At 64.2% G+C, this 25,680-nt stretch overlaps 4 protein-coding genes across 16 annotated transcripts; 3 read left to right on the top strand and 1 right to left on the bottom strand.

Annotated features, from left to right (window-relative positions):
- Positions 1-1,268: 1,268 nt before the first annotated feature.
- Positions 1,269-5,577, bottom strand: NELFE (negative elongation factor complex member E). 13 transcript variants are annotated; one of them, XR_015799743.1, is made up of 12 exons: positions 5,389-5,577; positions 5,182-5,254; positions 4,911-5,056; positions 4,627-4,701; positions 4,479-4,513; positions 4,235-4,374; positions 3,314-3,458; positions 2,604-2,658; positions 2,135-2,237; positions 1,690-1,791; positions 1,500-1,551; positions 1,400-1,436 (listed from the first exon to the last, which is right to left on the bottom strand). XR_015799743.1 is itself a non-coding variant. In XM_088157493.1 (11 exons), the coding sequence occupies exons 1-10, from the start codon at positions 5,461-5,463 to the stop codon at positions 1,709-1,711; spliced, it is 930 nt and encodes a 309-aa protein (XP_088013619.1). In that variant the 5' UTR covers positions 5,464-5,575; the 3' UTR covers positions 1,269-1,343; positions 1,677-1,708. The 13 variants fall into 13 exon arrangements, 4 of the variants coding, with proteins under 4 accessions (XP_088013619.1, XP_088013620.1, XP_088013618.1 ...); XR_015799742.1 differs by adding an exon at positions 1,552-1,603 and having other exon boundaries at positions 1,400-1,520; positions 1,677-1,791; positions 5,389-5,576; XR_015799740.1 differs by having other exon boundaries at positions 1,479-1,538; positions 1,677-1,791; positions 5,389-5,576.
- Positions 5,578-5,698: 121 nt separating this feature from the next.
- Positions 5,699-20,515, top strand: SKIC2 (SKI2 subunit of superkiller complex). The gene is made up of 30 exons (XM_088157490.1): positions 5,699-5,784; positions 5,892-6,013; positions 6,441-6,550; positions 7,050-7,210; positions 7,262-7,379; positions 7,858-7,937; positions 8,042-8,095; positions 8,230-8,233; positions 8,572-8,770; positions 9,108-9,242; positions 9,659-9,804; positions 10,937-11,083; positions 11,169-11,253; positions 12,149-12,255; positions 12,549-12,695; positions 13,078-13,177; positions 13,446-13,658; positions 13,771-13,881; positions 13,958-14,069; positions 14,680-14,798; positions 14,873-15,010; positions 15,616-15,765; positions 16,584-16,685; positions 17,128-17,272; positions 17,613-17,746; positions 18,023-18,346; positions 18,421-18,531; positions 19,210-19,428; positions 19,852-19,992; positions 20,272-20,515. Exons 1-30 carry the CDS (start codon positions 5,766-5,768, stop codon positions 20,470-20,472), a joined length of 3,954 nt encoding a protein of 1,317 aa, XP_088013616.1. The 5' UTR covers positions 5,699-5,765; the 3' UTR covers positions 20,473-20,515.
- A 297-nt stretch (positions 20,516-20,812) lies between these two features.
- WHR1 (winged helix repair factor 1) lies at positions 20,813-22,906 on the top strand. The gene is made up of 8 exons (XM_014893988.2): positions 20,813-20,824; positions 20,888-21,044; positions 21,318-21,463; positions 21,545-21,640; positions 21,726-21,862; positions 22,168-22,265; positions 22,379-22,526; positions 22,615-22,906. The coding sequence occupies exons 1-8, from the start codon at positions 20,813-20,815 to the stop codon at positions 22,658-22,660; spliced, it is 840 nt and encodes a 279-aa protein (XP_014749474.2). The 3' UTR covers positions 22,661-22,906.
- A 67-nt stretch (positions 22,907-22,973) lies between these two features.
- On the top strand, positions 22,974-25,477 carry NEU1 (neuraminidase 1). The gene is given in 7 exon segments (XM_014893989.2): positions 22,974-23,147; positions 23,411-23,603; positions 24,032-24,294; positions 24,392-24,574; positions 24,678-24,765; positions 24,768-24,896; positions 25,218-25,477. Coding segments are annotated over 7 exon segments (1,161 nt in total). The 5' UTR covers positions 22,974-23,063; the 3' UTR covers positions 25,439-25,477.
- Positions 25,478-25,680: the final 203 nt, after the last annotated feature.

Below are 25,680 nucleotides of genomic sequence, written 5' to 3'. Positions count from 1 at the left end.
TTTTGGGTTAAAAGAGGGAATTTGGGGGATTAAAAGAAGGGAATTTTTGGGGTTAAAAGAGGCAACTTTGGGGTTAAGAAAGGGAATTTTTGGGTCAAGAGAAGGGAATTTTGGGGAGTAAAAAAAGGATTTTTTTGGGGTTAAAAGAGGGAATTTTGGGGGTTAAAAAGGGGAATTTTTTTTGGGTTCACAAAGGGGATTTTGGGGTTAAAAGCGGCGGAATGCGGGCACGGCCCCGCTCCCCTCCCCCGCCCAGCCCCGGTGGCCCCGGGGCCGTTTCCCGATCGCCCATCGGGGGCTCTGATCGCCCATCGGGACCCGCGGGCTCGCCTTGCCCTGAAGGAATTCCCAGCCCAAAGGGGGAGATTTCCCCGATTTTCCCCCGATTTCCCCTCGATTTCCCCGATTTTCCCCCGATTTCCCCACGATTTTCCCCGATTTTCCACAATTTCTCCCAATTTTCCCCATAATTTCCCCATAATTTCCCCACAATTTTCCCAATTTTCCACATTTTCCCCCAAATTTTCCCCCAAATTTTCCCTCAGTTTTTCCACAAATTTCCCCTCAATTTTCCCCAATTCCCGCCCCCCCCCGATTCCTCACAGCTTTGCGGGAGATTAAAAAGCGGAATTAACTTTTAATTGCTTGTAGATTAATTTATTTTTTCCATTAACTCCTTCGGGTCTGGGTTCATCCCGGCAATGTCAGCGGGGGAGGGGAATCCCAGAAGGACATTCCCGGATTTGGGAGAAAAAATCCGGGATGGGGGGAAATTCCTGGGGAGTTCGGTGCGAAATTCGGGGATTTTGGGATTCCCTCCCCCGGCCCCGAATCCAAAAAATCCCAAAATCCCCTCCCAGGGCCCGGGGAGCTCCCGCCGGGAATTGTCGCGATTTTGGCGTCGGGACAATTCCAAAGGCTTGTGGGACATTGGAATATTTTTAATTATTTTTGTTGTTGTTGTTACTTATTATTTTATTACGCCTTTTATTTCAGTTTTTTTATTTAATTTATCTTTTTTTTCTTTAATTTAGTAATTCCGTTTTCCCCTCAATCTCTGGGTTTTGTGTTCAGGTTTCGATTATTCCCGATTTCTTTGGGGCACCTGGCTGGACCCGGGGGCTCCCCAGGTGTTCCTGTCCCCCCTGTCAGGTGAGAGGACAGGTGTGCTGCTCCCCCCAGGTGTTACTGTCACACCTCCCAGGTGTCTCTGTCCCCGCCAGGTGACAATAAACCCATCCCAGTCCCCCCAGGGTAGGACACAGGTGTGCTGTCCAGGTGTGTTTATTGATCACACAGGTGTGTTTATTGATACAGGTGTGCTGTCCAGGTGTGCTGTCCAGGTGTGCTGTCCCAGCCCCAGGTGTGCTGTTCCCCCCAAAATGATCACACAGGTGTGTTTATGGATCACACAGGTGTGTTTATTGATGACACAGGTGTGTTTATTGATACAGGTGTGTTTATTGATGATGACACAGATGTGTTTATGGGTGACACAGGTGTGTTTATTGATGACACAGGTGTGTTTATTGATACAGGTGTGCTGTCCAGGTGTGTTTATTGATGACACAGGTGTGTTTATTGATACAGGTGTGCTGCCCAGGTGTGTTTATTGATGACACAGGTGTGCTGTCCAGGTGTGTTTATTGATGACACAGGTGTGTTTATTGATACAGGTGTGCTGCCCAGGTGTGCTGCCCAGGTGTGCTCACTGCCCCCCGAACAGGTCCTCGTTGTAAACCACCTGTGACCGCTTGTCCCGGTGCGAGCCCTTGGCGCTGTTCTTCACGGCTGGGGGGGCACGGGGGGGGCACGGGGACCCCAGACTCACACGGGGACCCCCAGGACCCCCCAGGACCCCCCAAAACCCCCCAGGACCCCCTCTCAGGACCCCTCAAACCCCTCCCAGGAACCCCCCAGGACTCACCCAGGACCCCCCAGGACCCCCCGGACCCACCCAGGAACCCTCCAGACTCACCCAGGGACCCCCAGGACCCCCCCGGACTCACCCAGGGACCCCCAAACCCCCCCCAGGAACCCCCCAGGACTCACCCAGGGACCCCCAACCCCCCCCCAGGGACCCCCGGACTCACCCAGGGACCCCCAGACCCCCCCCAGGGACCCCCGGACTCACCCAGGGACCCCCAGAGCGATTTCCCGGTGGCCGCGTCCAGCATTGGCTGCTTGCGGGCGATGCTGACCTTGAGCTGCACGTCCTGGACCACGGCCCCGTTCAGCTGGGGGGGCACGGGGGGGTCAGGACCCCCAAATCCGGCACGAAATCCACCCCAAAATCCACCCAAATCCACCCCAAAACTGCCCCCAAATCCGGCACGAAATCCACCCCAAAACTGCCCCAAATCCACCCAAAATCCACCCAAAACTGCCCCAAATCCACCCCAAAACTGCCCCAAAATCCACCCCAAAACTGCCCCCAAATCCACCCAAAACTGCCCCAAAATCCGACACGAAATCCACCCCAAAACTGCCCCAAATCCACCCAAAATCCACCCAAATTCCCCCCCAAATGCCCCCAGTCTCCCCCAAATCTGCCCCCAGTCCCCCCCAAAGCCCCCAGTCCCCCCCAGTCCCCCCGGCCCCACCTCGGCCATGGCCTGGTCAGCTGACTCCATCTTCTCGAAGGTGACAAAGGCGCAGCTGAGGGGACATGGGGGGGGGGTGGGGCACGGCAGGACACGCCCACAGGTGGGGTGGCCCCGCCCACATCAGCCACACCCACATCAACCACACCTTACCTGTGACCACACCCACTATGAGCTCCACCCACACCTGGGCCCCACCCCATTAAGCCACATCCCCTGGGGGACAGCACACCTGGGGCAGCACACCTGGGGCAGCACACCTGGGGCAGCACACCTGGCTCCACCCCATTTAGCCCCTCCCACAGACCCAATCTCGTGACCCCACCCAGTTAGGCTCCGCCCCCTCAGCCCCACCCATTACCTGGGTGTGTCCATGGGAAGGTTAATGAGGTAATTAATGACCCCTCCCACTCAAGCCCCGCCCACAGTCCAACCCACTTTATGGGCGTGTCCATTGAGAGGTTAATGACGTCACCACAACCACGCCCCAATTTACCCCACCCACTTCTGGGGCGTGTCCATGGACAGGCAGATGACGTCACCCATAACCCGCCCCTTTTTGGTCCCACCCACTTTCGGGGCGTATCCATGGACAGGTAGGTGACGTCACCCATAACACCACCCCCATTTACCACACCCACTTCCGGGGCGTGTCCACGGCCAGATGACATCACCCATAACCCCCGCCCCCCCTTTTTGGCCCCACCCACTTCCGGGGCGTGTCCATGGAGAGGTCGATGATGGCTCCGAAGGGCCCGAAGGCTCCGCGCAGCAGCTCCGGGCTCAGCTCGGCCCCGTGCACGTACAGAGTGTTCCCCTTGCGCGGGGGGCGGCGCTCCGGGAACGAGTCCGACCCTGGGACCCCAAAAATGGGGGTCAGGGACCCCAAAAATGGGGACAGGGACCCCAAAAACGGGGACAGGGACCCCAAAAACAGGATCAGGGACCCCAAAAATGGGGTCAGGGATCCCAAAAATGGGGACAGGGACCCCAAAAACCCCAAACCAGGGCCAGCAGTGTCCATGGGGACACGTACAGAGTGTTCCCCTTGCGCGGGGGGCGGCGCTCCGGGAACGAGTCCGACCCTGGGACCCCCGAAATTGGGGTCAGGGACCCCAAAATGGGGACAGGGACCCCAATAATGGGGACAGGGACCTCAAAAACAGGATCAGGGACCCCAAAAATGGGGTCAGGAGCCCCGAAATGGGGACAGGGACCCCAAAATTTGGGTCAGGAATCCCAAAAATGGGGACAGGGACCCCGAATATTTGGGTCAGGGACCCCGAAATGGGGATCAGGGACCCCAAAACAGGGTCAGGGATCCAGAAATGGAGACAGGGATCCCAAAATGGGGATCAGAGACCCTGAAATGGCAACAGGGACCCCAAAACTGGGATCAGGGATCCCAAAATGGGGACAAGGACAGACCCCAGAACTGGGAACGGACCCCGGGATGTTTTTAGGGCCCTCCCCCATAACTTTTTAGCCCCTCCCACGAGGTTTTAGGTCCCCCCAGGATCTTTCCCCCCCCCAGGATTGTTTCCCCCCCCCAGGATCTTTCCCCCCCCCAGGATTATTCCCCCCCCCAGGATCTTTCCCCCCTCCCCGGATCTTTTCCCCTCCCCCCGTACTCCGGAAGGTTCCATCGCGCTCCCGCCGCTCCTCGGGCTCGGGCTCGGGGTCCCAGTCCAGGCGCCGCTCCCCCCGCTCGGGGAGCTCCCCCCGGGCCCCCCCCTCGGGCTCCCTCAGCCTCTCACTGGCACTGACAAAACTGGGGGGGCACGGGGAGGGGGTCAGGGGGTCCCCAAAAAAACCTCGAGGGTTGGGGGGAGACCCCAGACCCACATTTTGGGTGGGGGGAGGGGGTTGGGTCACCTCTCGTAGAGCGATTTCCTCTGGGGGCGGCGGGACTGTGGAGAGGAGGGGGTTAATGGGGGGGGGTCCTGGGTTTGGGGCACCCCCAGAATAAAGGGGGGGGTCCCCAGTGCCCCCCCCCGCCCCCCCCCCCAGGTGTTTTTGGTACCTCCTGGGAGTCGTCGTCGGCCGAGACGCTGCGCTGGAAGGGCTGGAACGTGGGGGTGGGGCCTTTTTCGGGGTCCTGGGGGGAGGAAAAAGGGTGAGGGGGGGGTCCCGGATGGTCCATGGGGGGCTGGAGGGGTCTGGGGGGAATCTGGGGGATCCCTGGGAGGATCTGGGAGAGTCTTGGAAGGATCTGAGGGGGGTCCTGGGGAGATCTGGGGGGGTCCTGGTGGGATCTAGGGGGATCCTGGGGGTCCCAGGTGTCCCCCCAGCCCCCGGGGGTCTCACCTTGAGCTTCCCCTCGAGGGTCCGGGACCGTTTGAACCCCGAGTTTTTGTTCTCGGCCTTGATGGCGCTGATGGCTCCGGATTTGACGAGCAGCTTGGCCTGCTCGGTGGCCGTGGCCGTGTCCACGGGGGGCTGGTCCGACATGGCTGGGGGAGGGGGAGGGGGGGGGGTCACACTGCGGGGGTTGGGGGAGGGGTTCGGAGCCCCCCTCCTCATTTCCTCCCTCCTCATCTCCCCCTCCCCATCTCCCCCTCCCCATTTTTCCTCTCACATCGTTTGATGCCGCCCTGGGCGCTGCTCCCGGCCGAGCTTTGCTGCTTCTTCAGCGCCAGCAGCGCCTTTTTCTGAGGGGGGAAGAAAGAAAAAAATGGGGGCGAGACGAGGCTGGAGCCCCCCCTCCCCCCAGGGCACCCCCGGCCCAAAATCCCCTCAAAAATCCCCTCAAAAATCCCCCCCAAATCCCCCCTTCCGCCCGCACCTTCTTCCGCAGCTTGGCGAAACGCTTCTGCAGGGCCTCCTCCTCCTCGGTGAGCGCGGGCGGCAGGGTCAGCATGGCGGGGGACGGGGGGGACACCGGGGGGTGACACCGGGAGGGGATCCCGAGCTCACGCGGTTTCCCTGGCAACGACGCGGCCGCACCGGCAGCGAGGCGGAAGCGAGTGGCGCCTTCCCAGAGTGCACCGCGCTCGCCGGGCTGCCTTCCCATTGGCTGGCTGAGGGCGCGCTGCGAGCTGATTGGTTGGTTTTAGAGGGGGCGGGGCTGCCAGGCTGCCAGCGCTTCCGGTTTGCCTCCGGTACTTCCGGTGGCGGCGGGAGCGGTTCCGGTCGGCTCGGGGCGGCGGGAGCGGAGCGGGGATGGAGCTGGAGCGGATCGGTGAGGCCGGGGGGCTGCGGGAGGCTCCGGTGTGCTCATGGCGGAGCCGCTCCGGGCTGTGGGAGGGGTCCCGGGGGGCTCCGGTGACCTCCCCGCTGCTCCCGCAGCCGTTCCCCCCCGCGGGCCGCGGGATCTGCCGCTGGCGCTGCTGGAGCTGGGCTGCTCGGGGCGGTTCGAACTCCTGACGGGACCCCCGGGAGCCGCCGAGGCCCCCGAGCCCCGCGCTACCGTGAGTGACCCCCTCCCCCAATAAAAAATCCAAGCCCCGAATCCCCCCAAAAATCACCAAAATCCCCCCCAAAATGACCAAAATCCCTCCCCCCAAAAATCACCAAAATCCCCCCAAAAATCACCAAATCCCCCCTGAAAACACCGGATCCTCACCCCCCCCCCCCAAAATCCCAACCCCCCCGGGTCTCCCCAAAAAATCACCCCCCCTTAGACCCCCCAAAAATCCCCTCCCTCAGATCCGCCAAAAACTTCCCCAGACCCCCCCCAAAAAATTCCCCCCCCCCAAAAAAAATATCCCCCAAAAAATTCCCCCCCGACCCCTCCTTTGGGGGGACCCCTCCCCTTTTAGGGGGTCCCTCCTGCCCCTTTTTTGGGGGGATTTTTTGGGGGGGTCTCCCACCCTTTGCCCCCCTCTCCCCCCGCAGCTCCCGCACGGGCTCCCCCCGTTCGCCCCCTCCCTGGTGGAGGAGCTGGAGCAGCGATTTTTGGGGACCCCCGAGGGGCTCCCGATCCACGGGCACGAGAGAGCGAGAAGGTGACCCCAAAAAATGGGGAGGGGGACCCAAAATGCTGGGGGGGGGGCTTGGGGGGGTGGAGTTTTGGGGGGGTTCAGGAGTCGGGGGGGAGGGTCCCAGGGCTCTGGGTGAATTCGGGGAGGGGTCTCAGGTCCCTGTGTGAATGAATCTGGGGGGGTTTGGGGACCGTGAATAATTCGGGGAGGGGTCTCGGTCCCTGTGGGTAATTCGGGGAGGGGTCTCGGTCCCTGTGGGGAATTCGGGGAGGGGTCTCGGATCTCTGTGGATAATTCGGGGAGGGGTCTCGGGTCCCTGTGGGTAATTCGGGGAGGGGTCTCGGTCTCTGTGGGGAATTCGGGGAGGGGTCTCGGGTCTCTGTGGGTAATTCGGGGAGGGGTCTCGGTCCCTGTGAATGAATTCGGGGAGGGGTCTCGGTCCCTGTCGGTAATTCGGGGAGGGGTCTCGGTCCCTGTGGGGAATTCGGGGAGGGGTCTCTCTCACGTGCCCGTGCCCCCCCAGGAGCTGGCTCCGGACCCCAGACCCGCGCGCTCTCTTTGCCCTGGACCCCACCCCTGTGGCCGGGGGGCTCCGGGCCGAGCGCGACCCCCGCACGGGAGCCCTGCTGGGCTTCTCCGAGGTGGGGGCAGGGCGATGTGGGGAGGGGGCGGGGTTGGGGGGGGGTTGGGGGGGAGTTGAGGGGGGGTCTCAGCCCCTCCCCGACCCCTCCCCAGGAGCTGCTGCCCTCCCTGGGGCTCTCGGCCTCCAACTCGGCCTCGCTGCGCCGCCCCCCCCAGCCCAGCCCCACCGAGGGGCTCCGGGGGGGCTTCTCCGGCGTCCCCTTCTGGCCAGGTAAGGGCATGGAACTCACCTGAGACCCCAAAAACTCACCTGGGATCCCCAAAAACACACCTGGGACCCCCAAAAACACACCTGGGATCCCTAAAACACACCTGAGACCCCCAAAAACACACCTGAGACCCAAAGAACTCACCTGAGACCCCCAAAAACTCACCTGGGATCCCCAAAAACACACCTGGGATCCCTAAAACACACCTGGGATCCCTAAAACACACCTGAGACCCCCAAAAACTCACCTGGGACCCCCAAAAAACACACCTGGGATCCCTAAAACACACCTGAGACCCCCAAAAACTCATCTGGGACCCCCAAAAACACACCTGAGACCCCCAAAACACACCTGGGATCCCTAAAACACACCTGAGACCCCCAAAATCCCCCCCGGGACCCCCAAAAACACCCCCGGGACCCCCTCAAAACATCCCCAAAACACCCCCGGGACCCCCCAAATCCCCCCCGAACCCCACAGGGGGCGAGGACGAGCCCACCCTGGAGCAGATCCGGACCCCCCGGCCGAGGATGAGGAGGAGGACGTGGATTTCGAGACAGGTGCAGACCCCTCCCCCGAAAGTTTTGGGGGATCCCCCCCCTCATCTCGGGGACCCCCCCCCCACCCGTTTTTGGGGTGTCCTGACCCCCCCCCCCCTCCCCAGAGCTGCTGACGACCCCCTCAGGGATGAAACGGGGGGTGGAGTTCAAGCCCCAAGGTAAGGGGGGGGCACCCCGGGATTTTTGGGGGGCTCTGAGAATTTGGGGGGGGGGGCTCTGAGATTTTGGGGGGGGGCTCTGAGATTTTGGGGGGGGGCTCTGAGATTTTGGGGGGTTTTTCTGTCTCTTTAAGGGAGGTACCGGGATTTTGGGGCACCCCGGGATTTTTGGGGGGGCACCCCGGGATTTTGGGGGTTTCTCCCTCCCTTGAGGGGGGCACCAGGATTTTGGGGGGATCATTTTGGGATTTTTTTGGGGGGGGTTTTTCCCTTTTTTTGGGGAAGGTTTTGATTATTTTGTCCCTGGGGGGGGGTTCAGGGGATCCTCCCCCAGCTCTGGGGGGGATTTTGGGGGGTCCCAAGGGGGGATTTTCCCTTTTTTTGGGGGGGGGGGGTGTTTGTTTATTCTGCCATGGGGGGGGTTTCAAGGGATCCCCCTCCCCTCATTTTTGGGGTGCCCCCTGACCCCTCCCCAGCCGCGCCGGGGGGGCCCCTGTCCCTGTCCAGCCTCCTGGAAACCCTCGACACCTTCGAGCTGGGGGGGCCCAGCGAGGAGCCCCCCCCCAGCCAGGCCCAGGGGTCCCCCCAAAAAAAACCCCCCCGGCTTTGGGGGAGGGGTCCTGCCCCGAGCCCCCCCCTCGCCGCTCCGACAGCCTGGAGGAGCTGCTGGGCAAGGTGGGTGCTGGGGGGGTTTGGGGGGGATTTGGGGGGGGATTGGGAGGGTTTGGGGGGGATTTGGGGGGATTTGAGGAAGATTTGGGGGGATTTGGGGAAGATTTGGGGGGATTTGGGGAAGATTTGGGGGGATCTGAAGGGGATTTGGGGGGATTTGAGGGGGATTTTGGGGAGGATTTGGGGGGGGAGTTAAGGAAGATTTGGGGGGATTTCAGGAAGATTTGGGGTATTTGAGGGGGATTTTGGGGGGGATTTGAGGAGGATTTGGGGGGGGTTTGGGGGTGATTTGAGGCGGATTTGGGGGTCCCTCTATTTTCTCCACTCATTATCCCCCCAGGAGGATTCGGGGACCCCCCCGGGACCCCCCACGGCCCCCCCGGAGTCGCCCCCCGAGGAGCTCTGGGCTGAGATGGTCGATGCCGCGACCCCCGTGGAGGGGTTCGAGAAACTTCTGCCGGACCCCGCCCACAGGGTGGGGGTCTGGGGGGGCTGGGGAGGGGTTTGGGGAGGATTTGGGGGGGCTTGGAGGGAATTTGGGGACGATTTTGGGGGGATTTTGGGACGTTTTGGGCGTCTCTGCAGGGATTTTCCCGGAGTTGTTTTTTTTTTTTTTTGGTGAATTTTTGGAGCATCTCGAAGCAAATTTTTGGGGCGCTGAGGGAAATAAGAGAATTTTGGGGTGTCAGGGATCTCCAGAATTGGGGTGAAAACCCTTTTTTTGTGGGGGAGGATTTGTTGATCAGGGCGATTTTGGGGGCGACTCCAACCCTTGGATTTTATTCCCTGCGGTTCCCCGGGGTCGTGTCGGGGTCTGGGGTGTCGGGGGCGGTTTGGGGGTGTCGGGGGCGGTTTGGGGGTGACCCCCCGGCCCGTTTTTGCCCCCCGCAGTGGCCGTTCCGGCCGGACCCGTTCCAGCAGAGGGCGGTTCTGTGTCTGGAGCGCGGTCACTCCGTGCTCGTGGCCGCTCACACCTCGGCCGGAAAAACCGCGGTGGCCGAGTACGCCATCGCACTGGCCCGGCGCCACATGACACGGTGGGGGCAAAAACAACTCGGGGGGGGCAAAAAACAACTCGGGGGGGGCAAAAAATATCTCGGGGGGGGTGAAAAAACAACTTGGGGGGGGTAAAAATCACACCGGGGGGGGAAAAAATCAGCTCCGGGGGGGTGAAAAATCACATCGGGGGGGGTAAAAATCACATCGGGAGGGAAAAAAAACAACTCGGGGGGGCAAAAAATATCTCTGGGGGGGGCAAAAAACAACTCTGGGGGGCAAAAAACACATCGGGGGGGGTAAAAATCACATCGGGGGGGAAAAAAACAACTCGGGGGGTGCAAAAACCACATCGGGGGGGTAAAAAACCTCTCGGGGGGCCTCAGAAACAACTCGGGGGGGGCAAAAAACGTCTCTGGGGGGGCAAAAATCACATCGGGGGGGAAAAAATCACCTCGGGGGGGGGCAAAAAACACCTCCGGGGGGGGTGAAAAAAACACATCGGGGGGGTAAAAAACATCTCGGGAGGGCAAAGAACCTCGGGGGGCCTCAAAAACACCTCGGGGGGGGGAAAAAACCCTCGACACCCCAATCCTATCCTTAATCCCACCCCCAAAAAATATCTCCTGAGAGACCCCAAAACCTTCCTGGGAGACCCCAAAACCTTCCTGAGAGACCCCAAACCTTTCCTGAGTGACCCCAAAACCTTCCCTGGGATCCTCAAACCTTTCCCTGTGTCCTTATTTTATAACCCTCCCCCCAAAAATACCTCCTGAGAGACCCCAAAACTTTCCTGAGAAACCCCAAAACCTTCCCTGGGATCCTCAAACCTTTTCCTGTGTCCCTATTCTATAAACCTCCCCCCAAAAACCTTCCTGAGTGACCCCAAACCTTTCCTGAGAGACCCCAAAACTTCCCTGGGATCCCCAAACCTTTTCCTGTGTCCCCATCCTATAAACCTCCCCCCAAAAATATCTCCTGAGCTGCCCCAAAAACCTTCCTGAGTGGCCCCAAACCTTTCCTGAGAAACCCCAAAACTTCCCTGTGTCCCCCCAAACCCTTCCCTGTGTCCCCCCAAACCCCTCCTGGCCGCTCTCACACGCCCCCCCATACCCCTCCCGGGGGTCCCTGGGGTGCTGAGGCTTTTTGGGGTGACCCCCCCCTCACCCCCAGGTCCATCTACACGTCCCCCATCAAGGCCTTGTCCAACCAGAAGTTCCGGGATTTTCGGGAGACCTTTGGGGACGTGGGGCTGCTGACGGGGGACGTGCAGCTGCGCCCCGAGGCCGCCTGCCTGGTCATGACCACCGAGATCCTGCGGTGAGGGGGGGTCCCGGGGGGCTTCTGGGGAGGGGTTGGGACCCCCCGGATTCACCCCCCACCCCCCACCCCCCTGCGCCCCCAGGTCGATGCTGTACAACGGCTCTGACGTCATCAGGGATTTGGAGTGGGTGATCTTTGACGAGGTGCACTACGTCAATGATGATGAGGTGGGGGATTCGGGGGTCCCCGAGGGGTTTGGGGGGTCTCTAGAGGGGTCCCCAGTGGGGTTTTGGGGGTTCCCAGGGGGGTTTTGGGGGTGTCTGGGGTCTGGGTTGGGTGATCTTTGACGAGGTGCATTACGTCAATGATGATGAGGTGGGGGATTTGGGGGTCCCCAGAGGAGTTTGGGGGTCCCTAGGGGGGTTTGATGGGTCCCCGAGGGATTTGGGGTGTGTCTGGGGGGGGTCCCCAGTGGGGTTTTGGGGGACCCCAGGAGGGTTTTGGGGGTCCCCAGGGGAGTTTGGGGGATCCCCGAGGGTTTTGGGGGTCTCTGAGGGGGTCCCCGAGGGTTTTGGGGGTCCCCAGGGGAGTTTGGGGGATCCCCGAGGGTTTTGGGGGTCTCTGGAGGGGCTCCCAGTGGGGTTTTGGGGGTGTCTGGGTTGGGTGGGGTCTGGATTGATGAGGTACACTACGTTAATGATGATGATGAGGTGGGGATTTTGGGGGTCCCTGAAGGACTTGGGGGTCCCCGAGGGATTTGGGGGGTCTCTAGAGGAGTCCCCAGTGGGGTTTTGGGTGTCCCCAGGGGGGTTTTGGGGGTCTCTGGGGTCTGGGTTGGGTGGTCTTTGATGTGCACTATGTCAGTGATGATGAGGTGGGGGATTTGGGGATCCCCAGGGGGGTTTTGGGGGTCCCCGAGGGGTTTTGGGGGTCCCTAGGGGGTTTTGGGGCTCTCTGCCATCACCTGGGTTCATTATTAACAAACCCCAATTTCTCCCCGGTGACGATGATGATGATGATGATGATGGTGACGATCCCTAATAACCCCGGGGGGGTCTCTGTGAGTTCTGGGGGTTCCCGGGGGGTTTTTGGGGACCCCCTGACCCTCCTGTCCCCCCTCAGAGGGGGGTGGTGTGGGAGGAGGTGCTGATCCTGCTGCCCGAGCACGTCAAGCTGGTTCTGCTCAGCGCCACCGTGCCCAACGCCCTGGAGTTCGCCCAGTGGGTCGGGTACGGATTTGGGGGGGCATTTTGGGGGTCCCCGGGGGAATTTGGGGGAGATTTGAGGGACTTGAGGGGATTTGGGTGGGATTTGGAAAGATTTGAGGGAGATTTGGGGGGGATTCGGGGGCTCCATGGGGGCGCTTTGGGGTGAAGCTGCCACAGGGGCTTAGGGGGGGGATCCCTTTGACCTTTCCCATCCCGTTTTTTTCCCAATTCCACGGGGTTTTACCCCATTTCAGACGAGCACAATGTTCTCATCTCGTCTTTCCCCGTTTTTTCCCGTTTTGGCCCCGTTTCAGGCGCACCAAGCGTCGCTGTGTGCGGGTTCTGAGCACCCCGCGCCGCCCGGTGCCCCTGGAGCATTTCCTGTTCACGGGGAACAGCTCCCGGACCCGGCTCCAGCTGTTCCAGCTGCTGGGCCCCACCGGGGCCTTCAGCACGCAGGGGTGAGACCCAAAACTGTCCCAAAAACTGTCCCCAAACTGTCCAAAAACTGTCCCAAAACTGTTCTGAAAAACTGTCCCCAAACTGTCCCAAAAACTGTCCTGAAAACCTGTCCCAAACCTGCCCTAAATCTGCCCCAAACCTGCCCCCAAAACCTGTCCCACACCTGCCCAGTACCGGTCCCACACCTGCCCTGTACCTGCCCTGTACATATCCCACACCTGTCCCACAGCTGCCCTGTACCTGCCCCACACCTGTCCCGTACCTGCCCTGTACCTGCCCCACACCTGCCCTGTACCTGCCCCACACCTGTCCCGTACCTGCCCTGTACCTGCCCCACACCTGCCCTGTACCTGCCCCACACCTGTCCCGTACCTGCCCCAGGTACTACGCGGCCGTGGAGGCCAAGAAGGAGCAGAGCAGCAAACACGCGCAGAGCTTCGGGGCACGGCAGCCAACCATGGGAGCCCCGAACCCCGGGCAGGTACGGGGGAAATGGGGCTGGGGGCGCCCCTGAGCCCGATCCCCCATCCCGGGGCGGATCTGGGGGTCACCCTGAGCCCGACCCCCCATCCTGGGCGGATCTGGGGGTCACCCTGAGCCCGATCCCCTCCATCCGGGGGCGGATCTGGGGGTCACCCTGAGCCCGATCCCCTCCATCCCGGGGCGGATCCGGGGGTCACCCTGAGCCTGATCCCCCCATCCCTGGGCAGATCTGGGGGTCCCCCTGACCTTTTGTTCCCCCCGGACAGGAGCGGGGGGTGTGGCTGTCGCTGCTGGAGACCCTCCGTGAGCGGGAGCTGCTCCCGGCCGTCACCTTCACCTTCTCGCGGGGTCGCTGCGAGGACCAGGCGGCCGCGCTGGGCTCGCTGGACCTGCTGAGCGGCTCCGAGCGTGGCCACGTGCGGCAGTTCCTGACGCGCTGCCTGGCCCGGCTGCGCGGCTCCGACCGGCGCCTGCCCCAGGTGAGGGGGTTCGGGGGGGAACAAAGGGCGTTTTGGGGTCGTTGCAGGTGAGGCTGTGAGGGGTTAATGGCTGCCCCCGACGCGGACACTCTCCGCGTTGTCCCTTCGCCAGGTGCTGCAGCTGTCGGAGCTGCTGCAGCGCGGGATCGGCGTCCACCATGGCGGGGTCCTGCCCCTGCTCAAGGAGGTGGTGGAGATGCTCTTCAGCCAAGGGCTGGTCAAGGTGCGTGAGGAAAGGTTATTCGGGCGGGGGGTCCCGATGGCAACACGGCCAAAGCCGCCCCCCGTACCTGTCCCAGGTGCTGTTCGCCACCGAGACCTTCGCCATGGGGGTGAACATGCCGGCACGCACCGTGGTGTTCGATTCCATCCGCAAACACGACGGCAACAGCTTCAGGGACCTCCTGCCCGGTGAGGGACAGCCGGGAAAAATAAAGGGAAAAGGGGGAAAGCGATTGAGGAAAGGAGAAATGTGGGGGGGAAAAACACGGGGAAAATGAAGGGAATAGGGTTGGAAATGTGAGGGGGAAATGGGGGGAAACGTGAGGGGAAAATGTGGGGGAAAAGTGAGGGGAAAAAGGCGGGAAACGTGAGGGGAAAAAGGGCAGGAAACGTGAGGGAAAAATGGGAAATGTGAGGGGAAAATGGAGAGAAACGTGAGGGGGAAAAGGTGGGAAACGTGAGGGGAGAAGTGGGAAATGTGAGGGGGAAAAGGAGGGAAATGTGAGGGGAAAAGGGCAGGAAATGTGAGGGGAAAAGAGTGGGAAACGTGAGGGGGAAAAGGGCGGGATTTGTGAGGGGGGAAAAGGGCGGGAATTGTGAGGGGGGCGAAAAGGGCGGGAATTGTGAGGGAAAAAAAGCCAGGAATTGTGAGGGGAAAAAGACGAGAAATGCGAGGGGGAAAAAGGGCAGACAAGGTGAGGGGTAAAAAGGTGAAAGCAGCAGGGTCGATGAGGAGGAAATGGCTTCGTTGCTGCGGGGCAGGGCCGTGACTCAGCGCGGCTTTGTGTCCCCCCATCAGGCGAGTACACGCAGATGTCGGGGCGAGCGGGGCGCCGGGGGCTGGACGCCACCGGCACCGTCATCATCCTGTGCAAGGGCCCGGTGCCCGAGCTGTCCGACCTGCACCGCATGATGCTGGTGAGCGGCCAGCACGGCCCTGCGTGTGCCGGCGTGTCCCCGCACGCGGGTCACCCCCTCGTGTCCTCCGCCAGGGACGGCCGTCGCCGCTGCAGTCGCGGTTCCGCCTGACGTACCCCATGATCCTGCTGCTGCTGCGAGCCCCGGCCCTGCGCCCTCACGACCTGATGCGCCGCAGCTTCGCCGAGTTCCCGCTGCGCCGCGATGCCACGGTGAGGGGGACAGCAGGGGGAAAGGGAAAGGAGAAATAGGGGAGGAAAAACAAGGGGAAAGGGAAGGGAATAGGGCTGGAAATGCGGGGGGGATGTGAGGGGGAAATGGGAAATGTGAGGGAAAAATGGGGGGGAAACGTGAGAGGAAAATGGGGGGGAATGTGAGGGGGAAATGGGGGAAACGTGAGGGGACAATGGGGAAAATGTGAGGGGACAATGGGGAGAATGTGAGGGGAAAAAGGGAACGGGAGGGGGAAATGGGGGGAAACATGAGGAGAAACGTGAGGGGAAAAGGGGGGAAACGTGAGGGGAAAATGGGGGGAGAGGTGAGGGGAAAACGGGGGGAAACGTGAGAGGAAAAAGAGGGGAATGTAAGGGGGAAACGTGAGGGGAAAAGGGGGGAACGGGAGGGGGAAAAGGGGGGGAAACATGAGAGGAAAAAGAGGGGCAATGTGAGGGGGGAATGGGAGGGGGAAAAGGGGGAAACGTGAGGGGAAAATGGGGGCAACACGAGGGGGAAAAGAGGCAGGAAACGTGAGGGGAAAACGGAGCCACCGCAGTGAGGACACTGGGACAGGCCACGACGCCCCCGTGTCCCCCCGCAGGCACAGACGCGGCGCGTGGCCGCCCTCAGGGAGGCGCTGGCGGCGCTGGGGGACGCTGAGGGGACGGCGGGGGACACGGCGGACATGGCCGACCTGCCCCAGTACCACCGAGCTGTCATGGCCCTGCGCCGAGCACGGGCCGTGCTCCAGGTGAGGGGACACCTGCGGGGGTGGGGGGCACGGGGGGGGCATTTAGGGAAATGGGGGGAAATGTGGGGGGGGAAAATGGAGGAAAATGTGAGGGGGGAATGTGGGGGGGGAATGGGGGAAAATGGCGGGAAAAATGGGGGGAAATGTGAGGGGAAAATGGCGGGAAATGTGAGGGGGAAATGGGGGGGAATGTGAAGGGGAAAAATGGGGGGAAATGTGAGGGGGGAAAATGGGGGGAAACGTGAGGGGAAAATGGGAGGAAACATGAGGGGAAAATGGGAGGGAATGGGGGGAATGTGAAGGGAAAAAATGGGGGGAAACGTGAGGGGAAAATGGGGGGAAACGTGAGGGGAAAGTGGGGGAAATGTGAGGGGAAAATGGGAAATGTGAGGGGGAAAATGGGGGGAAACGTGGGGAAATGTGAGGGGGGAAATGTAAGGGGGAAAAAGTGAGAAATGTGACGGGAAAAATGAGAGGAAAAAGGCAGAAAGTGTGAGGGTGAAAGGGAGAGAAATGTGAGGGGGGAAAAGTGGGAAATGTGAAGGGAAAAAGGTGAGAAATGTGAGGGGAAAATGGGGAAAACACGGGGGGGGTCCTGGGGACATTGGGGCGTCTCAAGGGGAGGAATTGGGGTCCCTGTGGGGGTCCCTGTGGGGGTCAGGGCGGGTGCTGGGAGGGTCATGAGGGGGCTCTGGGGAGCCATTTGTGGGTTCTGGGTTTTGTGGGGTTCTGGGTTTTTGGGGTTCTGGGGGGTTCTGGGGGGTTTTGGGGGGTTTTGGGGGTCCCTGGCACCCCCTGACGGGGTCTGGGGTCTGCAGAGGTGCCTGGCTCAGGCGGGGGGACAGCGGGTGGTGACACCGGGCCGGGTGGTGGTGGCGTCCACGGCGAGACACCGCAACGCGCTGGGGCTGGTGCTGCAGGTACCCCCAAACCAAGCCCAAAACCCCCTGAAACAACCCCCAAAATATCCCCGAAACAACCCCAAAACCCCCCCTGAAACAACCCCAAAATACCCCGAAACAGCCCCCTAAACAGCCCCTAAAATAACCCCCAAAATATCCCCAAAACACCCCCAAAACTGCCCCAAAATATCCCTGAAATATCCCCAAAACAACCCTAAAATACCCCCAAACACCCCACAACAACCCAAAACACCCCCAAGCCCTCCCCAAAACCCCTCAGACCCCCCCATAACCCCCCCAAAACTCCCCCAAAATCCCCTCGACCTCCCCAAAACCCCCTATAACCCCCCTAAATGCCCCCCAAAATCCCCTCGATTCCCCCCCAGAACCCTCTGGGTCCCCCCCATAACCCCCCAAACACCCCCAAAATCCCCTCAATGCCCCCCAAACCCCTGCCCAGGTGAGCTCCGGGGGCTCCGGCCGCACCTTCACCACGCTGGTGCTGAGTGAGAAGCCCCCCAAGGACGGGGGGGCCCCCCCAGAGCCCCCCCAGGACGTGCCCTACCCCGAGGATTTGCTGCTCAGCCGCCTCTTCCTGCCCGAGGGTCTGCACCCCGACATTCGGGGAAAGGGGGGACCCCCACCTTTGGGACCCTCTGGAGGGGCTTTGGGGATCCCCTCGCCATGGGTTTGGGGGGCTGGGGGGGAGCTTGAGGGGGTCTGGGGGGATTCCTTGGGTACCTGACTCCATTTTGGGGGGTCCCTGAGAGGGATCTGGGGGGTCCTGGGTCATTTTTGGGGAAATCCTGTGAGATTTGGGGTCACTGGGTCGTGTTTGGGGTCCCTGAGAGGGATTTGGGGTGGGGTCTCTGAAGGGTTTTGGGGGTCCCTGGATTGCTGGGTCCCTTGTAGGGGGGTCCCTGAAGGTTTTGGGGTCCCCCCCAGGGCCCCCCGGGCACTGCCTGGAGCAGCTGCGCCCCGAGGACATCGTGGGGGTCACGGCCAAGACCCTGAGGGTGAACCCCGAAATTCTGCTGCAGGAGCTGCGCCCCCCAGGGGACCCCGACCCCGGTATGGGGGTCCTGGGGGGGAAATTGGGGTCCTGGGGGGGAATTTGGGGTCCTGGGGGGAGAAATTGGGGTCCTGGGGGGAGAATTGGGGGTCCTGAGGGGAAATTGGGGTCCTGGGGGGAGAATTCCGCCCCATTCTGGGGTCCTAGTGTAGATTTTGGGGTCCTGCTGTGGGTTTTGTGACCCCCTTGTGGATTTTTGGGGTGCCACTGTGGATTTTGTGACCTCCCCCTTTGTCGGTTTTGGGGTCCTGTTGTGGTTTTTTTTTTTGTCACCTCTCTGTAGATTTTTGGGGGTCTCCCTGTAGATTTTGGGTTCTCCCCGTGGATTTTGTGCCTCCCTTGCAGATTTTGGGGTCCCCCCCCCCACGTTTTTCCCTCTCGTCCCCCCAGCTCCCCTCCCCCGGGCGGGGGTCTCTCTGCAGCCCTGCAGGAGCTGTCCAGGCTGGCTGGGGGTGCCGGCAGGGAGGGGGGGCTGCCCCTGCTCGAGGCTTTTGGGGTCCCCCCCGGCCGTGACCCCGCAGCTCTGGCGGCTGCAGCCGAAATTCGGGACCTGAGCCAGGCCCTGAGGGGCTTCCGCTGCGTGCACAGCCCCCGCTTCGCCCAGCAGGTACCACAGGGGGGCTCTGGGGGGGCTCTGGGGGGGTTTGGGGACCCCCCTGAGCCCTCCCCGTGCTCTCCCAGTACTCCCAGTTTGCTGCCAGGCAGGAGCTGCTGGAGCAGCTGGAGGAGCTGCAGTTCCAGCTCTCGGACCAGTCCCTGCTGCTGCTGCCCGAGTATCACCAGAGACTGGAGGTGGGGGCCAAAAAATCCCCCCCGGGACCCCCAAAACCCCCCCTTGGGACACCCCAATAACCCCCAGGACCCCCAAAATCACCCAGGGATCCCCAAACCCCTCCTTGGGACACCCCAATAACCCCCAGGACCCCAAAATCCCCCCTGGGACCCCCCAAAAGCCCCCCAGGACCCCCAAAACCCCCCCGTCTGCCCTGAAACCCCCCCTTGGGACACGCCAATACCCCCAGGACCCGAAAATCCCCCCTGGGAACCCCAAAACCCCCCCAGGATCCTAAAATCCCCTGGGACCCCAAACAGCCCCTGTGTGCCCCAGAACACCCCATGTCCCCCTGTCCTGTGTGACCCCCGTGTGACCCCCCAGGTGCTGTCAGAGCTGGGCTACATCTCCGGGGGCACGGTGGCCCTGGGGGCTGTGTCCTGGCCCTGTGTGACCCCTGTGACCCCCGTGTGACCCCTGTGACCCCCGTGTGACCCCTTTGACCCTCGTGTGACCCTGTGACCCCCGTGTGACCCCCCAGGTGCTGTCAGAGCTGGGCTACATCTCCGGGGGCACGGTGGCCCTGGGGGCTGTGTCCTGGCCCTGTGTGACCCCTGTGACCCCCGTGTGACCCCTGTGACCCCCGTGTGACCCCTTTGACCCTCGTGTGACCCTGTGACCCCCGTGTGACCCCCCAGGTGCTGTCAGAGCTGGGCTACATCTCCGGGGGCACGGTGGCCCTGGGTGGCCGCGTGGCGGCGCTGCTGAGCACGGAGCAGCTGGTGCTGACCGAGCTGCTCCTGGGCAACGTGCTGGCCCCGCTGCGGCCCGAGGAGAGCGTGGCCCTCCTGTCCTGCCTCGTCACCCCCGGCCGTGGGGACCCCCTGCCCGAGGGGCTGCCCCCGGCCCTGGCACAGGTACGGGGGCTGGGGGGGAAAATGGGGGGTCTGGGGGGGGGAACTGGGGGGAATTGGGGGGATTTGGGGGGTTTGAGGGGGGAATTGGGGGGATTTGGGGGGCAATTGGAGGGATTTGGGGGTTTAGGGGGGTATTGGGGGCAATTGGGGGGTCTGGGGAGGGAATTGGGGGGATTTGGGGGGTAGTTGGGGGAACTGGGGGGTTTAGGGGGGAATTGGGGGGACTGGAAGAGAAATTGGGGGGTCTGGAGGAATATTGGGGGTCTGGCGGTTTGGCGGGTCTGGGGGAGAATTGGGGGGTTTGGGTGGATATTGGAGGGTTTGTGGTTGGAATTGGGGGGGTCTGGGGAGGGAATGGTGGTGGTCTGGGGGAGTGGGGGAGGGATTTGGGGTTTTCTGGGGGTCCCTGACGAGCCCCCCCAGGCCCTGGAGCGCCTCCAGGCCGTCGCTGCCCGCGTGGGACGCCTGGAGCAGCAGCACGGCCTCGGGCCCGGCCCCGACGACTTCGTGGCCCAGTTCGGCTTCAGCCTGGTCCAGGTGGTCTACGAGTGGGCCAGGGGCATGGTGAGACCCCCCAGAACCCCCCGGGACCCCCAAAAAAATCACTGGGACCCCCAAAACTCCCCTGAGACACCCCTAACCCCTGAATCCCCCAATGCCCCCAATATCCCCAAATGTCTCCAATGTCCCCAAATGTCCCCAATCCCCCCAATGTCCCCCAGTGTCCCCGGTGTCCCCAATCCCCCCGTTGTCCCCAAATGTCCCCCAGTGTCCCCAATGCCCCCAATGTCCCCCAGTCCCCCCATTGTCCCCAACCCCCCCGCTGTCCCCGTTGTCCCGCAGCCGTTCGCGGACATTGCGCGGCTGGCGCCGGTGCAGGAGGGCTCGGTGGTTCGGGCGATCCAGCGGCTGGAGGAGCTGCTGCGGGAGCTGCGCCAGGCCGCGCGCGTCGTGGGCGACCCCGCGCTGGCCGCCAAGATGGAGGCGGCCGCCGCCATGATCAAGCGCGACATCGTCTTCGCCGCCAGCCTGTACACGCAATAAAGGGACTCCGGGACACCCCTGGAGCCCGTGTGGTTCAGTCTGATCCCCCCCCCCCTCTGATCTCGCGTGGTTCAGTCCATTCACCTGTTTGCTTGAACCTTTTTACCCCTCCCCGCCGTTTGCTCACTGTGGTTCGTTCTAGCCCGCCACCCCCCCCGGGTTTCCCACGTGGTTTAGTCCATTCATCCGATTGGTTAGACGCGGTTCCTTCCCCCCCCATTGGCTCATTGTGGTTCGTTCCATCCCTCGTTCACGTGGTTTTGGTCCTCAGAGCCCCCCCCCTCCTTTTCCTCCAAATTGTTCGGTCGTCCCCCCCCCCTTACCCTCGTGAGTCATCACTATGCGCCGGCCTGTGACGTCACCAGAAGGCGCAGCGTCGCGCCGCAGTGACGCCATCACCCCGCGCCAACTTTAGGCGGCGCCGGTTCCTTTCCGGGGCGCGGAGCCCCCCGAGTTCCCCCCCCATCCCTCAGCCCCTCATGAGCCGCCGCCGCCGCCTCGGGACACCGAGAGCGCCCTCGCGGCCAAGCGGCGCCGCCCGGAGCTGCCGGGGGAGGGACCGCGCCCCGACGGTACCGGGGACACCGGGAGGCCCTGAGGGCGGGGAGAGCCGGGAGGGTGCCCGGGGTTTTGGGGGGATCCCGGTGTGTGTGCGGGGGTCCCGGGGTTTTGGGGGGGTCCCGGGGTTTTGGAGGGGTCCCGGGATTTTGGAGGGGTCCCGGGGTTTTGGGGGGGTCCCGGGGTTTTGGGGGGATCCCGGGGTTTTGGGGGGGTCCCGGGGTTTTGGGGGGATCCCGGGATTTTGGGGTGGTCCCGGGGGTCCCACGCCGCCCCGCCGCCCCCAGGCAGCCCCGCGGCGGTGGAGGCCGCTCTCCGGGCCGTGACCGCGCTCTTCCCCCGCCGCCTCTTCGGGGACGCGCTGCCGCCGCTCGTGCTCCGCCATCAGCTCTACGACGTGGTGCGGGACCGGACGGCCGTGGACCGGCACCTGGTGAGCGCCGCGGGACCGGGACCCCCCGGAAACCCCCCGGAAACCCCCCGGGACCCGCGCTGACCCCGCGCTCCTCCCCAGAACCGGCTCCGGGATGAGGGGCGCGTCCGGCTGCTGCACCTGGGGCTGGGCTCCGACGCGCTGGGGGTCGTCAGCCTGGAGCTGTACCGGGAGAAGGTACCGGGGGCGGCTCGGGGGTGGGGGGGGTGGGCTCGGGCAGGGGGTGCGGGACCCTCCCGGTGACCCCTCCCCGTGCCCGCAGGCGCTGGCGGCCGTGGCTGGAACCCCCCGGGAGGGGCTGGTGCAGCGATTCTTGGACACGGCCGTGGCGGCGAGCCCCGAGCTGAGCTTCGAGCAGGGCCGGATGAGGGAGCTCGGCTTTGGGGACCGGGATGTGACGTACGGGGACACGGGGACATCGGAGGGTGGGACTGGGGGATCCGTGAGGGGGCTGAGGACACCCAGGATGAGAGTGGAAGGTCCCTGAGTGGGGCTTGGGACGTCCCGGATGGGATTGGAGAGCCCAGGATGGGACTGGAGACACCTGGGATGGGACTGGGGGGGACCCTGAGGGTGCTGGGGACTCGCTGGTGTGAATTTGGGGTCCCGGGTGCTGCCCCCACCCCTGAGCTGGTACTGGGGTATCCCCAGGGGCTGCAGCCCCCCTTGATTTGTGCCCGGGTCCCCCGGGGGTGTCCCCGCAGGCAGTTGGTGGCCGCGGGGCTGCTGACGGTGCGTGACGCCGGGAGCTGGTGGCTGGCGGTGCCGGGGGTCGGGCGTTTCGTGCGGGCTCTGCTGCGCGGTGAGTGCGGACCCCCGGCCCGGGGGGGACCCCCAGACCCCGTGTGACCCCCCCAGACCCCGTGTGACCCCCCCAGACCCCGTGTGACCCCGTGGTGACCCCGCTGTCCCCAGGCCGGCGGGCCCTGCTGGCCCTGGTGCGCCGCTCCCGGCACCGCGAGGTTCCCCTGCGGGATCTGCAGGGGGGGAAAACCCCCCCGGGCGCCCGGCTGGGGGTCCCGTTCCTGCTGCACGACCTGCTGGGGGCAGAGCAGCTGCAGAGGTGAGGAGTGACCCTGAGTGACCACTGAGTGACCCCTGAGTGACCCCTGAGTGACCCCGAGTGACCCCCGACCCCTCTGGCCCCGCAGTGTCCCCACCGCCGCGGGCCCTTTGCTGCGTTTGGCCGAGTCCTGACCGGACCTTTCCCTTCCCGAGGATTTTACCCCCGAATTTTTGGGACCGAGGGGGCGTGGTCGATTTGTAACCACGCCCGTTTGGGGGTGGGGCTAAGGCGGAGCCATTTAAACTTCCCTGCCTCAGCCCCACCCTCTCCGCGTTCAGCCCCGCCCCCCGCAGGCCGGGGGTGTCCCCGCGTTTTTTGGGGGCGAAGCCAAGTGCAATAAAAAATGAAAACAATAAAATCGCTCGTTTTCAAAAAAACCCGAAAAAACTCGTTAACCCGCGGACCCCACCCCGCTCGGGCGTTGCCGCTTTAAGGCCGCTCCGTTTCCCGCCGTTGCCGCTTTAAGCCCAGGCCCCGCCCCCTTCCGGTAACGCTCAGCGCGCGGCGCTTCCGGTGCCGCTTAAAGGGGCCGCGATGGTCGCGGCGCTGCCGCCGCCGCTGCCGCTGCTGCTGATCGTTACCGGCGCCGCCGCGCGATGGGTCGCGACCCCCGACACGGTACCGGGGCCAGGACCCCGCGGGTCATCCCCGCCCCGCCATCGCCCCGGGCCCGGAACTGCCTCCGGGCTTCCGTTAGGGCCCCTCCCACTCCCAGGCCCAAACCGGTGACAACCCCCGGGGATCCGCAGGGACACCCCCAAGGGATCCCCCAATGCCCCCGACCCCCAAACTCCCCCCAAACTCCCCCCAGCCCCGCTCTCCATCCCCCCCCCAGCGCCCACCTGAGCCGTGCCCCCACCTGAGCCGTGTCCCCCCTGCAGGTGCACCCCCAGGTTGTGCGGGAGCAGGTGCTGTGGGTGAGCGGGGAGGGCCGGGGGGGGGTTCACACCTTCCGGGTGCCCCTCCTGGCCGCCACCGCCGGGGGGGCCCTGCTCGCCTGCGCCGAGGGCCGCAAACTCTCGGCCGCCGACGTGGGGGCCAAAATCATCGCGTGCCGCCGCTCCCCCGACGGAGGTGGGGCTGGGGAGGGGGCCAGGGGGCCACTGGGGGGGCTCTGGGGGCCACCAAAGTCAATGACAGCCGTGGGATGGGGAGGGGCCAGGGGGCCACTGGGGGGGCTCAGGGGGCCACCAAAGTCAATGACAGCCGTGGGGATGGGGAGGGGCCAGGGGGCCACTGGGGGGGCTGGGAGGGCCACCAAAGTCAATGACAGCCGTGGGGATGGGGAGGGGGCCTCGGGGGGCTCTGGGCAACTGGGGGAGCTCTGAGGGCCACCAAAATCATCCCCTGCTGCCGCTCCCCTGACGGAGGTGGGGCTGGGTGGATTTGGGGGGTGGTCCCCGGTGGCCCCGGGGTGGCTTTGGGGGGGGTGTCCCCAATTTGGGGGGTGGGGGTCACCTGTCAGAGGCTCCCCCCATGTGTGTCCCCCCCCCCCTTTCCAGGTGCCACCTGGGGCCCCACGCAGGTGGTGGCCGATGACGGCTGGGAGGGGGACGGGCTCAACCTGGGCGCTCTGGTGGTGGCCGGGGGCGAGGAGATCCTGCTGCTGTTCGCCCGCTGCGCGCACCCCCCGCAGGCCTGCGGGCCCCCCAGCACCCTCCTGCTGCGCTCCCCCGACGGGGGCCGCTCCTGGGGACCCCCCCAAAACCTTTCCTCCATCGTGGGGGGCGAGGTGTTCGCCCCCGGGCCGGGCTCGGGGATCCAGGTACGGGGCGAGTTTGGGGGGTTCGGGGCGGGTTTGGGGGTTCGGGAGGGGTCTGAGCCCCCCCCCCCCCCCTTCCCCGGTGTCGCCCCCTCCCCAGAAGCAGCGGGCGCCGTTCCGGGGCCGCCTCGTGTTCTGCGGGCACGGGACGCTGGAGCGGGACGGGGTCTCGCTGCTGCTCAGCGACGATGGCGGCCGGAGCTGGCACCTGGGGGGGGTCCTGCCCGCCATCCCCTTCGGAGCCCCCCGGAGACCCCACGACTTCACCCCCGACGAGTGCCAGGTGGGCTCGGGGGGTCCCCGGGCTCCCCCTTCCCCATTTCTGGGGGTCTCCAGTTCTGACCCGGGTCCCCCCCCCCTCCCCATTCTCGTCGCCCCCTCCCCAGCCCTACGAGCTGCCCGACGGTTCCATTGCCGTGAGTATCCGGAACCAGAACCAGTACCGCTGCCGCTGCCGGATGCTGGCCCGGAGCTGGACGGGGGGGAGACGCTGCCCCCCAGCGCTGTCACCTTGGACCCCGCCCTGCCCGACCCCGCGGTGGCCGCCGGGGCTCTCGCTAGCCACGGGCTAGTGCTGTTCAGCAACCCGGCCCACGAGAGCGAGCGTGAGGACAGGGGGGTACCGGGGGGGGACATGTGGGGGACATGTGGGGGGACATGTGGGGGGTACGGGAGGACGTGGGGGACATGTGGGGGTGCAGGGGGGACACAAGGGCAGATTTGGGGGGTGTGGGTGTGGCTGTGGTGTCGGGAGGGTCCCCGGGGATGGAATTTGGGGTTCAGGGGGCCCGAGCTGGGGGGGGGGGGGGGGGGGGGGGTCCCCGGGTCCCGGTTTGGGGAGGGGGGGGGTGAAGGAAGATGCAGGGGTGTGGTCGATGGGTGGGCGTGGCCAGAATTGGGCGTGTCCCAATCGGCCCCGCCCCCAGGCGTGAACCTGACCCTGCGCTGGAGCTTCGACAACGGCAGCACGTGGTGGGGGCGGGGCCTGCGCGTGTGGGCGGGGCCCAGCGGGTACTCGGCGCTGGCGGCCTCGCCCCCGGACGAGCTGGGCCACGCCCCCCTGCTCTACCTCATCTACGAGAAGGGGCGGAGCCTCTCCACAGAGAGCGTCTCATTGGCCACCATCAGCCTGGCGGGCGAGCTCTGACCCCGCCCCGCGCGCGCGCAATGAAGCCATTGGTTCCGACCCGCGTGTCGTCATCTCTGGGGGCGTGGCCGGGCGGCGGCGGCGGGAACCGTCGCCATAGCGACGCGGGGGGGGCGGGGCTTCTGCCGGCGCTTTGCCTTGGCGCTCAACGTCCCCGAGGACCCCTCGGCCGGGGCTGCCCTCGCGGTGCCTGAGCGGAGGTTCGCAGGCGGCGGGGCCGGCGCGGGGCACGGCGGGAGGCG

Source organism: Sturnus vulgaris (assembly GCF_052056855.1).
Source record: "Sturnus vulgaris isolate bStuVul1 chromosome 38 unlocalized genomic scaffold, bStuVul1.hap1 SUPER_38_unloc_2, whole genome shotgun sequence".
NCBI lineage: Eukaryota > Metazoa > Chordata > Aves > Passeriformes > Sturnidae > Sturnus > Sturnus vulgaris.
This window is presented reverse-complemented; position numbering and strand designations above follow the sequence as displayed.

Coding starts and splice junctions, on each gene's coding strand:
- NELFE (XM_088157494.1), bottom strand. CDS start 5,463: ATGCTGACCCTGCCGCCCGCGCTCACCGAGGAGGAGGAGGCCCTGCAG. Junction 5,057..5,181: donor CCAGGGCGGCATCAAACGAT/GTGAGAGGAAAA, acceptor CCCCTCCCCCAG/CCATGTCGGACCAGCCCCCC. Junction 4,375..4,478: donor AGGAAATCGCTCTACGAGAG/GTGACCCAACCC, acceptor GTGCCCCCCCAG/TTTTGTCAGTGCCAGTGAGA.
- SKIC2 (XM_088157490.1), top strand. Junction 9,243..9,658: donor TGCCGGACCCCGCCCACAGG/GTGGGGGTCTGG, acceptor TGCCCCCCGCAG/TGGCCGTTCCGGCCGGACCC. Junction 13,659..13,770: donor CCGACCGGCGCCTGCCCCAG/GTGAGGGGGTTC, acceptor TCCCTTCGCCAG/GTGCTGCAGCTGTCGGAGCT.
- WHR1 (XM_014893988.2), top strand. Junction 21,464..21,544: donor CGGCCGTGGACCGGCACCTG/GTGAGCGCCGCG, acceptor GCTCCTCCCCAG/AACCGGCTCCGGGATGAGGG. Junction 22,266..22,378: donor CGTGCGGGCTCTGCTGCGCG/GTGAGTGCGGAC, acceptor CGCTGTCCCCAG/GCCGGCGGGCCCTGCTGGCC.